Here is a 24,363-nt window from a genome sequence, read left to right as displayed (position 1 = left end):
GACTAGAAAGGCAGATTTACCTGTAATAAAGTTCTAGTCTTAAACACCTTACTGAAACAGGACTCGATAAGCTTGCTTGCCTTACATGTCAATGTATGCATCAATTCTTAGTCAGCAGCTGTTTTGTTTGAGGGGTCTACACTATTCATTAGCCTTGGGTTCACATCATGACATCAAGATGTGCATCACTAGTGCGAGATCAGTGAACAGGTTCCTCAGTGGCGACACTGTGAACTCTCAGCAAACTTACGCTTGGCATCAAGTTCAGTGACAGAGGTATTTAACAGATTCACCATTGCCGGTGATCTTGACGTGTGCACACCTGGATGCAGAAGTGTTCAAACCCCTAAGAGGCTTGACTAATGGATGTGTAGACAGCAGTCTGCAGCTGTTTGCTGTCTAGGAGTGGCCTCTGTTTGCAACGAAGAGATTTTTGTTCCCCCAAATATGCACACAACACCAAAATTTAGGGTGAAGCAGCAAGCAGTCACAAGATCTTCGGCCCTGTACCTTGGCACATCCAATACATACCTCTGACAGGTAGTGCTCCCTCTGGAAGTGTATAGACATTAGGTAGATGTTAGAGTACCTAAGAAGTCCTTTGGTATCTGCAAGGTACAAGCCTGTGTGTAATTGGCAGTTCATTTGCAACACTGTCCGAAGGGTTATCTTCATTGTAAGTGCAGAAATTGTTGGAGTGATTACAGCAAGCTAGTTTCTTCGATTCCTGTCTTGGGTGTGCTGAACGTTTATGACTTGGGGAAAGTTGTCTTTTGCTGGCACTAGCATGCTTCTTAAACAATTAAAATCAATTACACTTGCGTAATTTAATGCTTAATGTAATGGTAGATGCTTAGTAGCAATAAAAATATCAGAGCACTCTTGTAATGTATTTATTCCAGGAAAGCCTGCTGTTATCTGTGCTGCCTGTTTATATATCAATGGAAATGAAACTATCTATCATTGAGCGTTTGAAAGAGAATAACGACTACCCACACAAGCGTGATAATTTCCACAGCTTGTATGTGAAGAGACATCAGAATGTCAGGTACAGTGTCAATTTTCTTCATCTTGGTAGTATTCTCAAAGATTAGAGAACATGCCTTCTATCTTCAATTGTATCTTGAATTTGTTTATTCTGTCTATAGCTGTCATTTTTTAATACAACAAACTAAAACACAGTGGTTTTCCACATCTTCGGTGGTAGATTTCCAACTATATGAAATTATTTGCTAATTTGTTGTACACCATCAGAACAAAGCTCCCTAGAAGAACATCAAATAACATATTGTAGCGGTGTGCTACACGCAGCGCTAAAATTACGACACGGAATCGGTAAACTGCAGTCGAAGGAAAAAACTTTATTCGAAATCCTCAGCCTCACTTTTAAGCCTCCCTCAACCTGCCCCCCCGTGGCGCAGAGGCTCCAAAGCTCTGTGCTCGCAAACCCCCGTAGGCTATCTAATTGTGAGCCGGTTCGGATGTGCCAGGAAAAGGGTCGCCACATAACCACCCCCCCCCCCCCGAACCGGTGATACACCCCCCAATGTCCACAGTTTGGGCCAGAACCTGCTTGGGAGGTCGGCCTCTGTGCCAAGGTGCCGGAAACTCGGCCGGTTGTGCCAGGTCCACATGGGCTGGTTTGAGGCGGTCCACCGTGAAAACCTCCTCTTTCCCCCCAACGTCCAGCACGAACGTGGACCCGTTGTTCCGGAGGACCATAAACGGCCCCTTGTATGGCCGCTGCAGCGGTGGCCGATGCCCGCCCCTTCGTACAAACACAAACTTACAGTTCTGCAGGTCTTTGGGTACGCAGGTCGGGTGCCGCCCGTGCTGTGAAGTGGGTATGGGGGCCAGGTTACCGAGCTTCTCGCGTAGTCTGCCCAGGACTGCTGCGGGATCTTCCTCTTGCCCCCGTAGGGCTGGTAGGAACTCCCCGGGGACGACCAGGGGCGCACCATATACCAACTCGGCCGACGAGGCGTGCAGGTCGTCCTTGGGCGCTGTGCGGATGCCGAGTAGGACCCAGGGAAGCTCGTCCACCCAGTTGGCTCCTCGCAGGCGGGCCATGAGGGCCGACTACAGGAGACGGTGGAAACGCTCCACTAGCCCGTTCGACTGTCGGTGGTAGGCAGTGGTGTGGTGCAGCTGAGTCCCCAAAAGGCTGGCCATAGCTGACCACAGGCTGGAGGTGAACTGGGCGCCTCTGTCGGAGGTAATGTGGGCCGGTACACTAAAGCGAGATATCCAGGTGGTGATCAGGGCTCGGGCGCAAGATTCGGAGGTGGTGTCGGTGAGCGGGACCGCCTCTGGCCATCTTGTGAACCGGTCCACGATAGTCAGGAGGTGCCGTGCTCCTCGCGACACTGGCAGGGGGCCCACGATATCCACATGAATGTGGTCGAAACGCCGGTGGGCGGGATGGAACTGCTGCGGTGGGGCTTTGGTGTGCCGCTGCACCTTGGCCGTCTGGCAGTGCATACACGTTTTGGCCCATTCACTGACCTGTTTGCGGAGTCCGTGCCAAACGAACCTGCTGGAAACCTGAGGGATGCGCCAAGTTATGAATGGAGTCGAAAACACGGCGCCGCCAGGCTGTCGGGACGACGGGACGGGGCTGGCCGGTGGCGACGTCACAGAGTAGGGTCCTCTCACCCGGGCCCACGGGGAGGTCCTGGAGCTGCAAACCGGAGACTGCGGTTCTGTAACTCGGAATCTCCTCATCTGCCTGCTGCGCCTCTGCCAGTGCCAAAGTCTACCCCTTGGGAAAGGGCATGAACGGTAGGGCGAGAGAGCGCATCCACCACGACATTGTCCTTACCCGAGACGTGCCGGACATCCGTCGTGTATTCAGAGATGTAGGACAGGTGGCATTGCTGGCGGGAAGACCAGGGGTCGGACGCCTTCGTAAACGCAAAGGTAAGCGGTTTGTGGTCTGTGAACGCGGTGAAGGGCCGACCTTCTAGGAAGTACCTGAAATGCCGGATTGCCAGGTAGAGCGCCAACAGTTCCCGGTCAAAAGCACTGTATTTGAGCTCGGGTGGTCGCAGGTGTTTGCTGAAAAACGCCAGGGGTTGCCAGCGACCTGCGATGAGTTGCTCCAGTACCCCACCGACTGCCGTGTTTGATGCGTCCACTGTGAGGGCGGTAGGGGCGTCCATTCTGGGATGTACTAGCATTGCGGCGTCCGCCAAAGCTTCCTTCGTTTGAACGAAAGCGGCGGCAGACTCCTCGTCCCAGGTAATGTCCTTGCTCGGACCCGACATCAGGGCGAACAGGGGGCGCATGATCCGGGCAGCTGAAGGGAGGAAGCGGTGGTAGAAATTGACCATACCTACGAATTCCTGAAGGCCTTTGATCGTGGTGGGTTGGGGGAAGTGGCGGACCGCATCTACCTTAGCGGGCAGAGGGGTTGCCCCGTCTTTAGTAATCCTGTGGCCCAGGAAGTCAATGGTATCGAGTCCGAACTGGCATTTGGCGGGGTTGATTGTAAGACCGTACTCACTCAGTCGGGCGCAGAGTTGACGGAGGTGGGACATATGCTCCTGACGACTGCTGCTGGCAATGAGGATGTCATCCAAATAGATGAACGCGAAGTCCAGGTCCCGTCCCACCGCGTCCATTAACCGCTGGAACGTCTGTGCGGCATTCTTCAGGCCGAACGGCATGCGGAGGAACTCGAAAAGGCCGAATGGGGTGATGAGAGCCGTTTTGGGGACGTCGTCAGGATGCATCGGGATTTGATGGTATCCCCGGACGAGATCTACCTTGGAGAAGATCCGTGCGCCGTGCAGGTTTGCCGCAAAGTCCTGAATGTGCGGCACAGGGTAGCGGTCCGGTGTGGTAGCCTCGTTCAGCCTGCGGTAGTCGCCGCACGGTCTCCAGCCCCCCGTCGCTTTGGGCACCATGTGCAGGGGGGAGGCCCATGGGCTGTCGGACCGCCGGATGATCCCCAATTCCTCCATCCTCTGGAACTCCTCCTTCGCCAGTCGGAGCTTGTCCGGGGGAAGCCGCCGAGCGCAGGCGTGGAGGGGTGGTCCCTGGGTCGGGATGTGGTGCTGTACGCCGTGTCGGGGCATGGCCGCTGTGAACTGTGGTGCCAGAACCGATGGGAAATCCGCCAGGACCCTGGTGAAGTCGTTGTCGGACAGCGTGATGGAGCCGAGGTGAGGGGCCGGCAACTGGGCTGCACCCAGGGAGAACGTCTGAAAGGTCTCGGCATGTACCAGTCTCTTCCTGGGCAGGTTGACCAGTAGGCTGTGAGCCCGCAAAAAATCCGCACCCAGAAGCGTTTGGGCTACGGCGGCCAGTGTGAAGTCCCACGTGAACTGGCTGGAGCCGGACTGTAGCTGCACCTGACGGGTGCCATAGGTCCTTACTGTGCTGCCGTTCACGGCCCTCAGGGGGGGACCCGGTGCCCTTCTGTGGGTGTCGTAATTCGTCGGAGGTAAAACGCTGATCTCGGCACCAGTATCGACCAAAAAACGGCATCCCGACCTTCTATCCCACACATACAGGAGGCTATCCCGATGGCCAGCCGCCGTAGCCATCAGCGGCGGCTGGCCCTGGCGTTTCCCGGGAACTTGCAGGGCGGGCGACAACGGCGGGCTTCTGCGCCCCACCGCTGGTGGTAGAAGCACCAGTGTTCCTTGGGCCGGGGGTTGGTGGGCTCTGCGGCCGGGCCTGGACTGGTTTGCAGCTGGGAGCGTGGCTGGGAGATCTGTGCGATGGACGCCCCGCTCACCTTTTTGGCGTTCCACAGCAAGTCTGCCCGGGCTGCCACCTTCCGGGGATCACTGAAATCCGTGTCGGACAGCAGCAGGCGTATGTCCTCGGGCAGCTGCTCTAGGAATGCCTGCTCAAACATGAGGCAGGGTGTGTGTCCGTCAGCTAGAGACAACATCTCATTCATTAAAGCCGATGGAGGTCTGTCGCCCAAGCCATGCAGGTGCAGTAAACGGGCAGCCCGCTCGCGCCGTGAGAGTCCGAAAGTCCTGAGGAGCAGGGCTTTGAATTCCGTGTACTTGCCGTCCGCCGGGGGCGACTGTTTGAACTCCGCGATCTGGGCCGCTGTGTCCTGGTCGAGGGAGCTCACCACGTAGTAGTAGCGGGTGTCTTCTGAGGTGATCTGGCGAACGTGGAATTGGGCTTCGGCTTGCTGGAACCATAGGTCCGGGTGCTGTGTCCAGAAACCCGGCAGTTTCAATGAAACCGCATGAACAGAGGCGGAGTCGGTCATTTCTGGTCCAAAAATCGTTTGGACCGTCGGGGTCACCAATTGTAGCGGTATGCTACACGCAGCGCTAAAATTACGACACGGAGTCGGTAACTGCAGTCGAAGGAAAAACTTTATTCGAAATCCTCAGCCTCACTTTTAAGCCTCCCTCAACCTGCCCCCCGTGGCGCAGAGGCTCCAAAGCTCTGTGCTCGCGAACCCCCGTAGGCTATCTAATTGTGAGCCGGTTCGGATGTGCCAGGAAATGGGTTGCCACAATATAGCCATTTTAAAAAAGTCTGTATTTACCTCTCACTTCTTGGTTGTTTTCTTATCTTTGAAATTATTTTACCTCAATTTCTAATTATCGTTGCCTTATTTAATAATCAGTCTTATTTTCTTCCATTTTTACATTTATTGTTAACAGCATCCTCTATGCCGATATTGTTGGTTTTACCCGTCTGGCTAGTGACTGTTCACCCAAGGAGCTGGTTGTCATGCTGAATGAGCTGTTTGGGAAGTTTGACCAAATTGCTAAGGTAGGCATGTCGATGTGTTTATGCACCAGAAAACTATTCCTTGTTACTCTTCACTGCAGTGCCACTCTTGATTTGCAGTGGTGCACCTGAAAGAAACTCATGAGGAATGTGCAAGCAAACGCCCATCGGGGTGGGGGGTGAGATATTTGGGAACAATGAGCACGTGAACTTGACATGATTTTAGGATTTGTATATTTCAATATTTGCAAGAACAGGATGACTCATATGTGAGTTTTGGTAGACAAGTATTTCTCAGGTATTTCTGTGCGTAACCAAATTTTCTTTGTTGTATTTAAAATTGAACCAAAAATAGTGGCCCAGGTTATTCCACATTCCACGAATCATTCTGAACCATGGTCTTGATCAGAATGTTTTAAAATTCTGACCTATTCATGGAAGATTTTGTGTGGAAATTTGAAATACATACCATTCATGCAGATTATTTCATCACGCCAGGTCGTACTTCAAGGTAGTAGGAGGGAAAAGCAGTAGCAGAATGCAGAATATAGAGTTGCAATTATGGAGAAGGTGCAGTGTAGGCGGACAACAAGGTGCAAGATCATGATAAGGTAGATTGTGAGATAGTCCATTTTACCATAGAAGAAGTCTTTCCCATTGTCTTATAACAGCTAGATTGAAGCTGCCCTTGTGCCCTGTAGTACATGCTTTCAGACAGTTTCATCTCCTGCCTGATGGGAGGTGGAGAAGAGAGAATTCAGGGAAGAGAGTGTTATGTTGGCTGCCTTATTGAGTCAGCGAGAAGTGTAAACACCGAGTTCATGGAGGAAAGGTTTGCCTTCCTGATGTGCTGAACCGTGTCCCGAACTCTCTGTAATTTCTAGGGCAACTCGAGTGAATCTGCAGATGCTGGAAATAAATAAAAAACGCAAAATGCTGGCAGAACTCAGCAGGCCAGACAGCATCTATGGGAGGAGGCCTGCTGAGTTCTGCCAGCATTTTTGTTTCTCTGTAATTTCTTGTGGTTTTGGGCAGAGCAGCTGCCATACCAAGCTGTAATGCATCTGGAAAAGATGCTTTCTATGCTGCGTCTATGACAGACAGACAAACAGACGTACTTTATTGATCCCGAGGGAAATTGGGTTTTGTTACAGTCGCACCAACCAAGAATAGTGAAGAAATATAGCAATATAAACCCGTAAATAATTAAATAATAATAAGTTAATCATGCCAAGTGGAAATAAGTCCAGGACCAGCCTATTGGCTTAGGGTGTCTGACACTCCGAGGGAGGAGTTGTAAAGTTTGATGGCCACAGGCAGGAATGACTTCCTATGACGCTCAGTGTTACATCTCGGTGGAATGAGTCTCTATGGTGACGGCCAACAGTGGCATGCTCAATTTCTTTAGCCTGCTGGTGAAATAAAGCTGTAGGTGAAATTCCTTGGCCGTGGTGTCTGGTTAGTTGGACCAGGATAGGCTATTGGTGATGGTCGCTCTTACTGAGTCATTAATGTGGACAGGAGTGTGTGTACCACCCTGCTTCCTGAAGTCAATGACCAGCTCTTTTATTGACATTGACATTGTTGTCATGGCACCATGTTACTAAGCTCTCTATCTCTTTCCTGTACTGTGACTCAACTTTATTTCAGATGACGCCCACTGTGGCAGAGGCATCTGCAAACCTGTACAGAAGACTGGGGGGGTGGGTACCCAGCCTCATGGGGGACTGCTGTTGAAGGTGATCATGGCAAAAGTGTCGCTATGTAGCCTTATTGACCGTGGTCAAGGACCCCATTGAGTATCAGGTCTAGGAACTTGGAGGTGTTTGCTTAGAATTAATGTGCTGAGGGCAGAGCCATCATCCTCTAGTCTTCATATCCAGATGCTCCAGAGATGTGGTGTCTGCCATTGACCTGTTTTGTCAGTAGGTGAACTGGTGGGTTGAGGTTGCCTGGGAGGCTGGAAATGTCTGCCTCAATTCTACTTTGTTCAAGTGAACGAAGAGAATCGTCTCAAGCTGACTGCATCCTTTTCTCAAAAGCTTGTGATGGGACCCAGTGATTAATTGCTTCTTCCTAAGGAATAACTTAATTTCAATGAACCTGGGGGTTTCTTTTCAATAATGTAATATCACAAAGACATATATAATTTTATTTTTATTTCCAATGTCTCTCTTTCTGCCCTTTCCCACCCATTCTCTTTAATTTTTTTCATCTTTGTCAGAAAGGGTTTGTGACCTAGCCAGTAAATCTCCCTGGATTTCTTTCTATAGAGATGGAATATTATGTTTTAGTAAAATGCTCCATGCAGTGATTATGCCAGGAAATGATGAAATGTCTGAAACAGAGATGTGTTCATGGGATTTGAGGTAAAAGATCCAAAAGATTCCTGGTGGGGAACCATAATTATTAGGTACTCTTTAAATTTATAGTTCAATATCTGGATATTTTCACTGTAACTTTAAATATATATATCTAATGTATTATTCTGTAGAATATAAAATTAAATAGTTTTAAAAGATTATCATTGCTAACTATTTCAGAAGTTAAAACAAGCTGAATGTATTCCTTAGCATGGATGGTTTATTGCATTATTTACCACTATGTAATAAATGTACAGAAATATTGCTTACCGTGCTTGTTTTTTGCAGGAGAATGAATGTATGAGGATTAAAATACTGGGTGATTGCTATTACTGCGTCTCAGGACTTCCCGTATCTCTACCAAAGCATGCCAAGAATTGCGTTAAAATGGGACTTGACATGTGCGATGCTATTGAGTATGTAATAGTGGTTGTCTGAGAAGCATTTCAATCAATGTGATTTATCTTTTGTTTTGACTTTGTAGGTTCTCATTTAATTGCAGAATCTTATGTACATTGGATTGAATCTTAAAAAATTCAAGCTAAAATGAAAATATAGTTTATAAATCTTATAAAATTTACACTGAGTGATATACGTTGACACAGTGAATCAAAAAAACTTAACTGAAAGTCACTGGAACTTACAACTGATCATATAAACTGAACTGTGAATTGATTTTATACAGTTTCCATCAAATATTAACTTAACCCAATTATTGGCATATACTTTATTTGTTTAAGGATTTGATTATTCCTCAGTAGCTCCATTAAGGTTAATGTTATCTGAATGTCTTAAAATATAAAATTTGCCAATGTCTAAATGTCTTCTTCTGGCAATGTCATCTCCTGTCTTTTGAAGAAAAATCTATTGTTAGCTCTCGAGCACATCAGAAAATGAGAATGCGGAAACCATTGTTTTATCCATTAGAGAAGATAGTGTAATGGCTAATTTTTAGCTATTTTTGTCCTATTGACATCAGCAGTATTTCTGCACTTGTTCATTTTTAATTGTCTCGCTCTTCCACTGTTTGAACTGAGCATGCTCAATTCCCACCATGTTGTGAGGAGAGATTATTTCCTTTGGAAAAGGAGGCTGAGGGAAGATTAAATCAGGATGTATAGAATTTTGGGAGCTATGGACAGAATGAACAGGAAGCAAAATTGTCAATACTAAGAGGATATAAACTTAAGGCAATTAAAGAAATGCTTTTTTTTAAACAGAGAAAATATGATGTATGAATTGGCAGCCTAAAAAAAGTTGCATCACTGAGATATAGTAGTGTTTAAATCGAAAGCACTTTGCATATAAAGCTTTATGATGCAGTTTGCTAGTTGTTTTCTGTGGAGCTGATTTGCTCTTCTGGTGATGGACAGTTCATTTAAAATAATTTAGCTTCAGAGACTGGGATTTCCATAAATAAATTTAGTGGATTCTTAGATTTTGATAAAATTGAGTGAAGTGTGGTTAGTGAAGGAAGTATGATGTCAGTTGACACCTAAGTGAATAGTGGAACATGTACAGGGGCTGACTGATCTGCTTCTGCTTCTATTACTTGTGTTGCCTGATCTCATGTATTAACAGTGAGTGAATTATCTCCTCTTGTCCTTTGCAGGCAAGTGCGGGATGCAACAGGTGTAGACATCAGTATGCGAGTTGGAGTACATTCTGGCAATGTACTGTGTGGTGTAATTGGGCTGAGGAAGTGGCAGTACGATGTATGGTCACATGACGTAACCTTAGCCAATCACATGGAATCTGGGGGAGTGCCTGGGTAAGCATTTTCTTTTGCCGTCAAATCACAATCAAGAGAAAATCAGCTGGAAATCCAAGCAACACACACAAAAAATGCTGGAAAAACTCTACAGACCAGGCAGTATCTATGGAAAAGGAGTAAAGATTCAGGCCAAGACTTTTCATCAAGACTCAGTCCTAATGAAGGGTCTCAACCTGAAACGTCAACTGTTTGCTCTTTTCCATAGATGCTGAATGGCCTGCTGAGTTCCTCCAGCACTTCATGTGCATTGCTGTTTTTTTGCCGTAATTGTCTCTGATACGAGACAACTTTTCCACAAGATAGTCTTAATTAACTACAAGGAATCTTAATATGAAGTTCGTTGCTCACTCAGAGTCAAACTGAGTGCTACCAATTAGGAAAATATTAAGAAGATTGAAGAAGGAGATTTGCATGAATGAGAGAATATGGAGTTGTTGCTTGGATTGTGATTGGATGGATTGTTGCTATGGAATTAGAGGGCTGAAATATTCTCCTCCTGTGCCAATAGGAAAAATGAAATTCTATGGTAGCGGCCAGTCCTTAATATGAAAGACATTGCTTTATACTCTTAACAATCAATTTATCTGTTCAAACTGGCAAATAAGCAAGATTGTATCCTACAGAAGGAGGTCATTTAGCCTTAAGAACTGAAAAAGAACAATTTATGTTAATCCCATTTCAAGGTCTGTGGTTTTGTAAGTGTTCAGTAGGTACTTCTTCAATGTGATGTCGGTTTCTACCACCTTGTAGAGTGAGTTTCATACATCCTTTTCTAATCAGGGGAAAATCACGCTGTCAACTTCCCTTTTACCAGCTACCTCATAATTAATCACTTCAAGAGAAGTAAGAACATGCTATTCATTTATCCCTAGCCGTTCATAACTTTATACTCCTTGAATAAAATTTCCCTTGCCTCTGATGTTTCCAAGCAAAATGTTGATCTTTCGTAATACATTTTCAGTTCTTTCAAAGATCCCATAATTTTCTTCAGTACCATCAATTCCAATCATATCATTTCAATTAGATGATAATCAAAATTTTGTGTGGGATGCTAGGTGAGACTTATCTGATGCTTCTGTTACTTTGAGCCTGACCCTGTTGCTAATATGCCTTGGGACAATGAATGAATGTATCTTGTCAACCTTCTGAATAATCTTATCAATCTGTTCTGCAAGCCATAGGTATAAGCAGCTGTATTAGAGTTAAACTTCTCTATACCATTATATTTCCAATTATTTTTGTCTTTCATTGTTTATTTCTCTCCTTTTTTGCATTGCGAAGCTCAGAGAACATGATTGGAGCTGATAATTCACAGGTTCATTTAAGTAGCGAATTGGTTAATTCACTCCTTTGGATAAATCCTGTCACAACACCAAAAATAGTTTGGTGTTCAATAGCTACAGCTTCTTAGTTTAAACCTTGTCTGACCCAAAATACATCCTTTTCTATTGCTGGAAATCCGAGCAACACACATATAATGCTGGAGGAACGCAGCAGGCCAGGCAGCATCTATGGGAAAAAGCACAGTTGATGTTTCAGGCCGAAACCCTTTGGCAAGACTAGAGGAAAAAAAAGCTGAGGAGTAGATTTGAAAGGTGAGGGGGAGAGGAGAGATAAATGCCAGGCAATAGGTGAAAATTGGAGGGGGAGGGATGAAGCAAAGTGCTAGGAAGTTGGTGAAAGAGACAATGCCATGGAAGAAAAAAGGGGGGAGGGGAGAGCACCAGAGTGAGGCCTTTTTCTCTTTTTTCTTTCTTCCATGGCCTTCTGTCTCTTTCACCAATTAACTTCCTGGCTCTTTGCTTCATCTCTCCCCCTCCAAGTTTCATCTATCGCCTGCCGTTGATCTCTCCCCTCCCCCCCACCTTTCAAACCTATTCAGCATTTTTTCTCCAGTCCTGCCGAAGGGTTTTGGCCTGAAATGCCGACTATACTCTTTTCCATAGATGTTGCCTGGCCTGCTGAGCTCCTCCAGCATTTTGTGTGGTTTCAATGACAAATGAGCTTACTGATGATGTTTTGTCCTATTATCAGTCGTGTACATATCACTGCGGCAACGCTGAGCTATTTGCATAAGGCCTATGAAGTTGAAGAAGGAAATGGACACCAAAGAAATGCCTACCTCAATGAATTGAAGCTTAAAACTTACCTAGTCATTGATCCAAGGGTGAGTATTTGAATTGAATTGACTTTATTACTTACATCCTTCACATACACGAGGAGTAAAAATCTTTACGTTACATCTCTGCTCAAATGTACAATTATAGTAATTTATAATAAATAATATGTACAACAGGATAGTCAATATAACATATAGATACAGTAGAGTCAGCATGAATTAAGCAGGCTGATGGCCTATCGGAAGAAGCTGTCCTGGAGCCTGCTGGTTCTGGCTTTTATGCTGCAGTACCGTTTCCCGGATAGTAGCAGCTGGAACAGTTTGTGGTTGGAGTGATTCGGGTCTCCAGTGATCCTGCGGGCCCTTTTTACACACCTGTCTTTGTAAATGTCCTGAATAGTGGAGAGTTCACATCTACGGATGCATTGAGCCGTCCACATCACTCTCTGCAGAGTCCTGCAATTGAGGGAAGTAGAGTTCCCATACCAGGCAGTGATGCAGCCGGTCAGGATGCTCTCAATTGTGCCCCTATAGAAAGTTCTTAGAATTTGGGGGGTGGGGGGGATATCAAACTTCTTCAGTCGTCTGAGGTGCAAAAGGTGCTATTTGTGCCTTTAATTCCAATTCAATTTTTCACATTGTGTCAGAAACCTTAGATCCTGATAAGTTTACTTCTTGTAAGCAAGACTAAAATATGTTGAATCAGAATGGAAATGTATTAAGAAGGGGAAGTTGCAGATGTTAGGGCTAGACTGCATATTTACCACATTCTTCTACACGGGATCATCTCCTATACATCAGATAATCGAGCTCACTCGTGGTCTGGAATGTAATCTTGTGGATTGGAATGATCTATAAGAGTACAAGAGTCCATTCAATCAGTCTGGATAACTATAATCCGTGTTTAAAGAATCATTACTATGGTCTTTAGTTTGCTTACAAATTTAAATTTCCTGCCAGAATATCCAACCCCAATCTGATTGTAATTAAGTCTCAAAACTGGATAGGTTGAGAGATCTATAGTGATGTATAGCAATTTATGTCAAGTATTGACATATTGATTGAATGAATTCTCATCTCTGATTGCTGAGGGGAAAGCTGGCAAGGATTAGTTAGATAATGGATATGTGTGTTTTAAACTGGTTCCCAGAGCTAGTTTGCACATCCTCTTCCTTAGACACAGAGAGTTAAGTAAATGTAGCTATTTATTGAGGCACTTTGTTTGCAACTGAAACAGGCAGTGGTAAATGTGGTAACCATGTGACATAAAAACAGAAATGCTAGAACAAGGCAGCAAGTCAGGCAGTACTTGTTGGGGTTGGGGGGGGATGGTGTGAGAGGGAATTGAGCTTGACTCTTGTTTCTTTTTACAGCTGCTACCTGATCTGCTGAATGCATCTAATATTTTCTGTTTTTAATTCCTATTTCCAGTATCTGCAGCTTTTTAAAGTTTTATCAATGAAGTAACATAATCCCTTAAGGTAGCAGCAATCCACCAACCTTAGGGTAGATTTCCTTGACGGCTGTAGATGGTACACCACACTCCCTCCTCTTTTAAAAGGAAAGAAATGACTAGAGTCATAAAATTGATAGATGTATTTATAGGTTGAGTTATGTGCTGAACTTCAACTTGCAAATATAGTTGCATCTCAGAAATTTATATCTATAACTTAAACATAGTAATGCTTAGACACTAAGCTTGAGGTTCTTCAGATATCGCTTTCCAGCGTCCACTTGTGGAAACTTGGTCAGATACTGGATAGAGGATTGTCATTCAGGGCATTGAAGAAATTATCTTGTTTTAACGTGGATTCTCCTGTTGAATATTTATTGAAAAGAATCTGCAAAAGAACTTGTAACTCTCAGGCTCACCCAGCTCACGTTCATCTAGGGGAATCGGCGTTCGGCCCCGCCAAACTGTGTAATCACGTTTGTGTGGATGCTGTCTAACGTACCCCCAGTTACAAACCTACAACGCAAAATATCAGACAGTACACCAGATGCAATTAAATGATAGAATTTATGAATCTTAATCTGAATACAGGGTTAGTAATGAAAATAAACTAAACAAAAAAAGGGCCCAAGTCAAAGTAAAAGTTGCATTGGAGCTCACTCCATAGTCATTCTTCACCGTCGTTCTCCTCTAAACGTTGCCGATCTTCGGACCTTCAGATCCCAGTTCACTCCGTCCGGTGGTCTACCAGCTCTCTCCATACGCATCCTCCCTCTTCATCTCTCCTTGATAAAAGTCCATGAAGAACCCGGCTCTCAGACACACGAGAAAGAACAACATTTCTCCCATTGGATAGCCACTGAATTCCAAAGTCCCGTTATCTCTAGTCATAACCCAAACATTGCTGCTACAGAGAAACCATTATCTGAACAGTGGAACAGCACAGAGAAGCCATTACATTAGCAGTGAAACCTTTCAGCGTGTTACATTCTCCCCTCCCACCAAATTTAGTCACGTTCTCATGACGTTGAGATAATTTGCCAACCCTTCCTGCAAAACACAAAGCCCAATCCAGGTGTAAAAGGCAGTGACATAGCTCCCCAAATCGGTAGAGATCATGCCCTGTTCCCCAGGCAGTACATAGGCCAACCTATCTGGTGGTCTCCTAATTCTGTGAGACCTCTGTATCTCCTCAGCTAACTCTTCAGGCTCAGACGCTATTGGAGGTACTTTGGGTCCACCTGGCGAATCTTCCCTCGATCTTTCATTCATGCCCCCCTGCAACTTGGAGCCCCTGTCCCGTGTCCAGGCCCCGCTTCCTCTCCTTCAGGGTCCTGCTGTAACCCAGGCGGCCCACAGATAGCCCCTCCCAACTTCACCTGACTCAGTGGGAGAAGGGCCGGGAGTCTCTTCTCAATCAATGGGGAGTTAGTGAATGGCAGCATGTACCACACATCCAGATCATCATCCTCCGAATCAGTATCCCTCTCATGGGTGGGGTCCGGCCCAGCCTCTCCTGCTGTAGGCCCTGCAGTCGCCCTGCATTTTCACAGAGTCCTCTTCCTAGGTTTAGGCTCCAAGTCGGGCTCTGGATATACCTGTACCTCTTGTCCCAGGGGCAACAGGTGTTTCTGATGGAGAATCTTGACAGGCCCATTCCCATCCTCTGGTTTCACCCGGAAAACTGGTAGGTTTAGCATCTGATTCTCCACCACATAGGGTGTGGCCACCCAGCAGTCAGCCAATTTGTGCTTTCCAGGTAGCCCCAAGTTCCTTATGAGGACCCGGTCTCCCGGCAGGAGTTGCGAGAACCTCACTTTCTGATCATACCTCCTCTTATTTCCTCGATTCTGCTTGACGGCCACAACCCCAGCCAATTTGTATACCCTTTTCAGCTCTCTTCTCATGTCAGACACATACTTCAGATAAGGCTTCGGTGGTAAGTCACCCTCATCAGTCTCAAAACAAAGGTCAAGGGGCAACCTCGCCTCGTGCCCAAACATCAGATAATATGGCGAGTACCCAGTAGCTTCATCTCGTGTACAGTTGTAACAATGAACCAGATGCCCAATATGTTGATTCCACCTGCTCCTCTTGCTGATCTCCAGGGTCCCGAGAATGTCTAGCAAGGTCCGATTAAACCTCTCAGGTTGGGGATCGCCCTGCGGGTGATAGGATGTGGTCCTCGACTTCGTGACTCCAAGCGTGCCCAGTAACTCATGGATGAGTCTGTTCTTGAAGTCCCATCCCTGGTCACTATGGGAAGGCCATAATAAACTAAATACTTCCCCCATGACACTTTTGCCACTGTAGTTGCCCTCTGGTCCTTGGTAGGAAAAGCCTGAGCATATCTGGTCTAGTGGTCCGTGATGACTAAGATATTCGCCGTGTTGCTGGCATCAGGTTCCATGGACAGGAAATCCACACATACCAAGTCCAGAGGCCCCGCACTCTGCAAGTGGGACAAAGGAGCTGCTCGCGTAGGGAGTGTCTTCTGTCATATGCAGCGAATGCACGACTTGCAGTATTCTTCAACCTCCGACTTCGTTTGGGGCCAGTAAAACTGGTCTCTGAACAATCTATATGTCCTTTCAACCCCTAAATGTCCAGAATCATCATGAAGTGATTTCAACACAATCCTCCGATACTTCTCAGGCAGAACCAGCTGGCATTGCCGAGGTCAGTCCGGGGGTGACGTGACCCAGTGTAGGATCTGGTTCCGCAACTCCAACCGAGGCCTTTCTCGCAGTATTGGAGGCACCGCCGCGTGTTTCGTCTTCTCCGCCTGAGTCCTGTCTCCCTTTCCAACCGTGAACCAAATAGTGCCAATGCCCGGATCATCTCGCTGAGCAGCTGCCACTTCCCCAAAACTGAAATCCGGCAGCTGATTTGTCTTCGGGGCAGTCAGGTTACAGTAAACTTGGGGTATGGCGTCATCAGAAGCCCCCAATTGATCCACTGCTCGATCCTGACTCTCCTTTTCCTCTGCCTTCACATTGATGGCAAACTGACACACGGCCTTCACCCCAGGGGCAGGAACGCTCTCCCACTCCTCATCCCTATCCAGTCCCTCATGCACCCATCGGGACAAAGCACCAGCGTCAGTGTTCCAGCTCCCCGGCCGGTACTTCAGGCTGAAATCATAGTTAGACAACGCTGCCAACCACCTGTGGCATCCAGTTTTGCCGAGGTCAGGACATAAGTTAGGGGGTTGTTGTCCGTCCTCACCTCAAACTTGGCCCTGTAGAGGTAGTCACTCAGCTTATCCACCACCGCCCATTTCAATGCCAGAAATTCCAACGTGCATGGGATAGTTTTTCTCGGAGGGCAAACGCAAACAGCCTCAACCCAGAGCCCTGGTCCTGATACAGGACGCCCCCTAAACCCTCTTGGCTGGCATCTGTGTGCAGTACATACGGCAATCAGGGCTCCGCAAAAGCCAGCACCAGTGCCTGGGTCAACAGCTCCTTCAGCGACTGAAAAACCTCCTTACATTTTACATCCCACTTCTGTCCAAAGGGCTCCGATGGGTTTAGATATTCTCCAATCTCCTGTCCTTTTTTCTCTCTCCCTTTCTTCCTCAAGGGAGGGTAACCACACAGAAGCTGGTTCAAGGGGGTGACTCACTTTGGCGTCGCCCTTCATGAATCTCCAATAATAACCACAAAACCCAAAGAACAAGTGCAGAGCGCTCACAGTCTGGGGCCTTGGCCAAGTGGTCACCGCCTCTATCTTAGCCAGGTCTGTAGCTACTCCATTCCGTGAGATTATGTGTTCGACATAGCTAACAGGCACTTTACAAAACTGGCACTTGTCCAGGGAAAGTTTTAACCCTTCAGCTTTCAGGTGGCCGAGCACCTTCAGTAGCCTCGCTTCATGTTGTTCCAAGGTGGATCCAGATACACCAACACCTCAAGCAAGATCATATCCCCCACCGTCTTCTGCATGACCCTCTGGAAGGTGGCAGGGGCTCCTGATATGTCCTGGGTCATCCTTTCGAACTGGAAAAATCCCAGTGGACATATAAATGCCGATTTCTCTTTGTCAGCCTCACTCATCAGGATCTGGTAATAGCCACTCCTCAAATCCAGCGCACACCACTCAGACAGGCCAGCGCGTCTTCGATCCTCGGGACCATATGCTGGTCAGGGACGGTGTGCCTGTTCAGAGTCGTATTGTCCACACACATGCGTACCTTCTTGTTCTTCTTCCGGGCCACTACTATTGGAGACACTTTGGGGCTTCGGGACTCAGTGATGATCCCAGCTTCCTTCAACTTCCACAGATGCTACCTCACGTCTTCCACATCTGCAGGGGCCAGTCGCCACAACCTGTCTCTAAACAGGGTGTCCTCGGTCACCTGGATAGTGTGACGAGTGCTCTTGGAACATCCCACATCAAACTCACCAATGGAAAAGACACCTTCCAGCTTCAATATCTTCTCTACCAGCCTCCTTTCCCAACCCGGCAGCACCGGGGAGTCCCTGAAGTTGAATGACTCAGCGGTCAACTTCCTCCCCTTTTCCAATAGTTTTTCCCTGGCGTGCCTCACAGGGGCACTAGACATTACCGTCACCGGGAACAAACGCACCAGGGGCATGCCTCATTTGAAGGTGACCTCTCTCTTCATAGTGTTCCTAACAATCACTGCCAATCTGCTCGCCTGTATAACCGAGGGCTTCTGCAATTCGGGCCTCACCAGTACCCCAGCCAGAAATCCCGATTCCCCCTCGTGGTCTTCCAGAGCGTCCACTACAGGGGCTTGGCCCTCAGGCATTCCAGGAAATTTGGGAGTCCCCATCACTCTCATTACTTCCCCGGGCCGTACCACCATTGGCTTTGACTGGGTGAACCACACAATCCCTCGTTTAAATTCAGTATCCGGCCCAATGCTGCCACGCAGTTCCTCAAAAGCAGCTCGAAACACCGGGTGCACGGACAATGTTCCCAGAAAGCTCTCACCCACCCTCTCCTTGCAGGCCCCATGAACCTCCTCACAAGAGGGGTGTTGTTCCCCACCAGAATTGAAACGCTGCCCACCTCAACAGGGTCCGGCCAAACCAGCACCAATGTATCAAGAACCTCAGACACTCCCACGTCCGAGAACTCCAGTTTCACTGATAAATAACCATCATATCATGGTTATCATAATATAATTGAGTTCAGTTTCAAATTTGAAAAGGAGAAGCTGGTATCAGGTGTATTGATATTTCAGTGGAACAAAAGGAATTACACTGGTATGAGAGAAGAACTGGCCCAAGATGATTGGAAAAGTAAGCTGGATGGAGGGACAGTAGAGCAGAATTGAATGAAATTCCTACAAGAAATAAGGAAGGTGCAGGAAAAATATATTCCAAGAAAAAAGAAAATCATGAAAGGAAAAATGGCACAAATGTGGCTAACGAGAGAGGTTAAGGCTAAAATAAAGGCAAAAGAGATGGCGTACAAGGAAGCAAAAATTAATGAGAAAACTGAGGACCGGATGATTTTTAAAAACTTACAGAAGGAAACTAGGAAAGTCATTAGGAAAGAAAAGATTAATTATGAAAGGAAATTGGCAATTAACATAAAAAAGGATGCTAAGAGTTTTTAAAAATATATGAAGAGGAAAAGAGTGACACAGGTAGATATTGGGCCGGTTGAAAATGATGCTGGAGAAATTATAATGGGTAACAAAGAGATGGCAGAGGAACTAAATGAGTATTTTATATCAGTCTTCACAGTGGAAGACTTTAGCAACATACTTGATAGCCAGAGGTCTCAGGGAATAGAATTAGGTACAGTCAAGATTGTTAGAGAGAAAGTGCTTGGGAAGCTAAATGGACTCAGGATAGATAAGTCTCCCAGACTGGATGAGGTGCACCCATGGGTTCTGAAGGAGATGGCTTTGGAGATTGTGGAGACATTGGAAATGACCTTCCAGGAATCAATAGACTCTGGCATGGTTCCGGAGGACTGGAAGGTCGCAAAAGTAGTTCCGCTGTTTAAGAAAGGAGGGAGGCAGCAAAAAGAAAATTACAGACCTATTAGTCTGACATCGGTAGTTGGAAAATTATTGGAGTTGGTCCTCAAGGACGAGGTTATGAAATACCTCGAGGTACATGACAAGATAGGCCCAAGCCAGCATGGTTTCATGAAGGGAAGATCCTGCCTCACTAACCTATTGGAATTTTTTGATGTAAACTCAAGTAAATTTGACAAAGGAGAGGCTGTGGATGTTGTGTATTTGGATTTTCAAAAGACCTTTGATAAGGTGCCGCAGAAGAGGCTGCTTAATAAAATGAGAGCCCATGGAATTACAGGAAAGATATTGGAATGGGTGGAGCATTGGCTGATAGGCAGAAAGCAAAGGGTGGGAATAAAGGAATCCTATTCTGGTTGGGTGCGGGTTACTAGTGGTGTTCTGCCGGGGTTGGTGTTGGGGCCACTTCTTTTTACATCATATATCGATGATTTAGATTATGGGTTAAATGGTTTTGTGGCTAAGTTTGTGGATGACACTAAGATAGGTGGAGGAGCAGGTAGTGTTGAAGAAATGGAAAGGTTGCAGAGAGACTTGGTCAGTTTAGGAGAGTGAGCAAGGAAATGGTAGATGAGATACAATGTTGATAAATGTACGGTTGTACATTTTGAAAGAAGAAATAATCGAGCAGATTATTATTTAGATGGGGAAAAAATTCAAAAATCGGAAGTGCTAAGGAACTTGGGGGTCCTCGTGCAGGATACCCTAAAGGTTAACCACCAGATTGGATCGGCAGTAAGGAAAACGAATGTTATGTTGGCATTCATTTCAAGAGGAATAGTGTATAAGAGTAAGGAGGTGTTGATGAGGCTCTATGGGGCACTGGTGAGACCTCATTTGGAATACTGTGTGCAGATTTGGGCCCCCTATCTTAGAAGGGATGTACTGGAGAGGGTTCAGAGAAGATTTACAAGGATGATTCCTGGAATGCAGGGGCTAACATATGAGGAGTGTTTGTTGGCTGTTGGACTGTATTCATTAGAGTATAGAAGAATGAGAGGGGATCTCCTAGAAACATTTTGAATGTTTAAAGGGTTGGACAGAGTAGATGTGGAAAGGCTGTTTCCCTTGGTGGGTGAGTCCAGGACAAGAGGCCACAGTCTTAGAATTAGAGGGTACCCATTTAAAACAGCGATGAGGAGAATTTTTTTAGCCAGAGGGTCGTGGATTTATGGAATTCATTGTCACATGAAGCTGTGGAGGCCTGAACATTGAGGGTGTTTAAGGAGGAGATTGATAGGTATCTAATTAGTCAGGATATCAAGGGATATGGGGAAAAAGCCGGAAATTGGAACTAAATGGGAGAATAGTTTAGCTCATGGTGGAGTGGCGGAGCAGCCTTGATGGGCTGAATGGCCTACTTCTGCTCCTTTGTCTTGTGATCTTGTGCATGGATAATCATCAGCACTGATAGTGCACTGAATGGTGTCAAGGGGAAATGCTTCAGATACCGGTTGTAAAACGAACGGTACAGTAATGTGACCTGCGACCGGTGTCGAGTATGGCTTTAACGTATATTCCCTCTATCTGTAGCGACATACTGGAGCTTGGTCCCACTAAACCTGCAGGAATAGGGTCTTTTGCTTTTGGGAGTTCCTTGGTACGTTGCTGGGAATGTGTCCCTCCAGAAACACCAGGCCGTTCCCTCACTGGGTCTCCTCTAAGTTTCCCGACACCTCTCCCTTCTTAGATACTCGGCGGCTTCCTGCCACTCAAATCACTGCCAGAAGTGTCCCTCTTCCCCACAGTGATAGCACACGCTACCGGCCGCCCCTCTTCTTGCAGAACCCCAGCCACCTGCAGCCCTCTGCGTGATCCATCCCCTTGGGGGGGGGGGCCCTCTCTACCAGTCCTATCATACGGAGGGTCCACACTGCTCTTAACACCCAGGACATCTCAGTTCTCAGCTCTGCCACCACCTCCCTTACCACTTCCTGGGTTGGGTTGGCCCCGGTCACTTCACCACCAGGGGCTACCACCAAGGACTGTACCCCGCTGACTGAGCCCTCTTCCGACCTCAACACATTCTCCTCCTCCTGCGCCTCTCTAATCAGCTGAACAAATGAGGGAAGGGGGCATGCTTTACAGGACTGTCAGAGACCTCAAGCAGTCATGTCTTGGGGCAGGGCGTCCTTGGCTATCTGGTCCAACCTTAACTTATTCACCTCAGCTGCCTAAACGACCCCCCCCCCCCCCCCCCACCGGTGTCGCAAAGAATTTAGCTGTCTCTCTAGCCAAAAAATGTACATGGTAAGCTTCTCCCCCTTCTCCTTTTGCATGTTTTGAACCCCCCCCTCCCCCATGAGCTCCAGTGTGCTCCCTGTCATACCATCAGTGTGCTCTAGTGCATCTAGATACTCAGCAAGGGGAGCGGAGGCCTGGTTGACTGTCATGCCTCTTACTAAATCATCCACCAATGCCCTCAAACTTTCAACTAATCTCTGTCACTCTACATCATCAGAGAACGGCCACTCATCTGAGAGGTCTGCTCTACCCACACCTCATACTCCTCTTCCCCCTCAGGGGTGGGTGTTACTCCAGAGAAAATACTTAGCTTCCGGCAGGGACCCGCTGCCTGTGCACTGGGCCACTTATTCACCAGGGAGGTAAGGGCTGATGCCAACTCAGAACCCTCACTCTTCACAGCAAAATATCAGACAGTACACCTGATGCAATTAAATGATAGACTTTATGAGTCTTAATCTGAATATAGGGTTAGTAATGAAAATAAACTAAATGAGAAAAGGGCCCAAGTCAAAGTCAAAATGACGTTGAACCTCACTCAGTAGTCATTCTTCCACCATTGGTCTCCTCTGATCGTTGCCGACCTTCGGACCCTCAGATCCCAGTTCACTCCGTCCGGTGGTCTACCAGCTCTCTCCATACACGTCTTCCCTCTTCATCTCTCCTTGATAAAAGTCCGTGAAAAACCCGGCTCCCAAACACACAAGAAAGAACAACATTTCTCCCATTGGACAGCCACTGAATTCTAAAGTCCCGTTATCTCTAGTCCTAACCCAAACATTGCTGCTACAGAGAAACCATTACCTGAATAGTGGAGCATTACTTAGAAGCCATTACATTGGCCTTAACAGTGAAACCTTACAGCGTGTTACAAATTCTTGCAGTAGTTTTGTTTTTAGTTAATTTATGAGTAATAGTCATAGAAAAGTACAGCACAGAAATGCTCCTTCAGCCCATCTAGTCCATGCCAGCCTGTTTAAAAAGCCTACTCCCATCGACCTGTACCAGGACCGTTGCGGTTTATATCCTTAACGTCCATATGTATTGTAATGGAGTAATGGTGGTGATGTATCTGCAGAAATAAACCTGTTCGAATTTCTTGGGTAAGAGCATTTATAATGTGCACGCTTGAATAAACATTTGTGGAATTTGATTTATTAGTTCTATGTTAAATCAAGGATCTCTCAGGAAATGTTGTGTGGGATTGGAGTGAATTTATGTAAATAGTTATCAGAGGATAAGCCAACGTAACTCAAAGTGAATTTCCTCTGAATTTGATTTTAATAGGTTTGGACATTTTCAGAGTGAGGAATGAGCTGGTACAGACCCATAGCTAAACAGTTTGTAGTTGCAGCACTTTAGGTAAAATATGCTCTGTCACAACATTACCATTTGATTCATAGGAGCAGGTTTAAATTCCTGTTTGTTGGTGAGATGAATGGGCCTTCTGATAATTCACAATTGTGGAGTTGTGCCATTTTGGTTAATATTTGCTATGAGAGTACAGCTGGAAGTGGAGAATGTAAACACCATTTTTGGAGTTGCTTCTTTTATAATCTACGAAGGAAAAATTTATTCAGCCTAACAATGACTGTGTAGATTGAGCATATATCTTTCACCTCTCATCAATAGGTTGTATCCATCCTGAATTAGTAATTATCTCTTGTATGAGAGCTGTAAGAATCCTGTGAAAAAGTGGTCCTAATTTGACAGTTATGCCTAGAAATGACACAGGCTGATGAGTGATACATGCAATCATGAAAATTTGCTGGCTAAATGAGAATTTGGAGTTGGTGAGATAAGCAGCTTTTTAGTCTAAATGGAGATTTAGTTTACAGCTCACTCAATTTGTCAAATGTGACCTGGGGAAATTCTGGAACACCATCATTAAGTCCCAAATGCACAAACTTTATTAAGGATCATTGTACTGTTAAAAATAGAAACGTGCATTGTGCACAATGTTCTGCTGACTTCTACATTTTGTTTGTAATGAACCTTTTCAAAGTGGATGCAATGTTCTGATTTATAGCTGAGGTTCAGTTGCAGCATAAGTGGAAGGCTGGCATAGATGATATAATCAAATGCTAAGTGGTTGACCTAGGAGAGTCTGAAACAGTGTCATTCATTTTAAACTTTAAGACATTTTAATTGGTTTACATATCTTGGCTTTGGAATCAATCATAATTATAGATATGCTGTAAAAGAATATCGACAGGATAACTAACATTGTTGCTTATGCTAGAGCTGTGGGGTGCTAATTGTGCTGTATTTATCAAGTCAAGGACTGATTTGTTAGTTTTTTTTACAGTTTCTGTTTTTCTCCCACTGTTAGGTTAGATTTGTATATTATTTTGGTCTGGTGACTAATGGATTTCTCTTGGACTTTAGTGGTTCTGGGTTAAATATTCCTGGAATTGATTTTAATATGTGGCTAGTTTGAATTCACTGGTCTGGGGATTAAAATACTTGCCAACTCCCTGGATGAAGAATGCTGTAACTGACTGTTCGCATTTTTCACTGTGCGGAATTCTTTTGGTGGTTCAGACAAGGAAAGTGTAAGAGAGATTTCGCTGATCAAGTGGTGTTTGTGGAAAGAGAAATGGGAGTTAATGTTTTAAGTCGAAGACCTTTCTTTGATATGAATTAGATGCTGTTTGGATGGAACTACAAACGTTT

General features: G+C 46.0%; 1 protein-coding gene across 7 annotated transcripts in view; it reads left to right on the top strand.

The window, feature by feature from the left end:
- Positions 1-24,363, top strand: part of adcy7 (adenylate cyclase 7) — a 173,507-nt gene that overhangs the window by 106,507 nt on the left and 42,637 nt on the right. For all 7 annotated transcript variants that reach the window (XM_059992886.1, XM_059992885.1, XM_059992880.1 and 4 more), the window contains 5 exons: positions 903-1,048; positions 5,643-5,754; positions 8,364-8,491; positions 9,688-9,846; positions 11,884-12,016. In XM_059992886.1, the coding sequence (XP_059848869.1) occupies positions 903-1,048; positions 5,643-5,754; positions 8,364-8,491; positions 9,688-9,846; positions 11,884-12,016 (678 nt within the window). The remainder of the gene's footprint in view (positions 1-902; positions 1,049-5,642; positions 5,755-8,363; positions 8,492-9,687; positions 9,847-11,883; positions 12,017-24,363) is intronic.

The sequence above is a fragment of the Hypanus sabinus genome, chromosome 17 (genome assembly GCF_030144855.1).
Source record: "Hypanus sabinus isolate sHypSab1 chromosome 17, sHypSab1.hap1, whole genome shotgun sequence".
Taxonomy (NCBI): Eukaryota; Metazoa; Chordata; class Chondrichthyes; order Myliobatiformes; family Dasyatidae; genus Hypanus; species Hypanus sabinus.
Note: the sequence above shows the minus strand (reverse complement) of the source record. Positions and strands in the feature narration are given on the sequence as shown.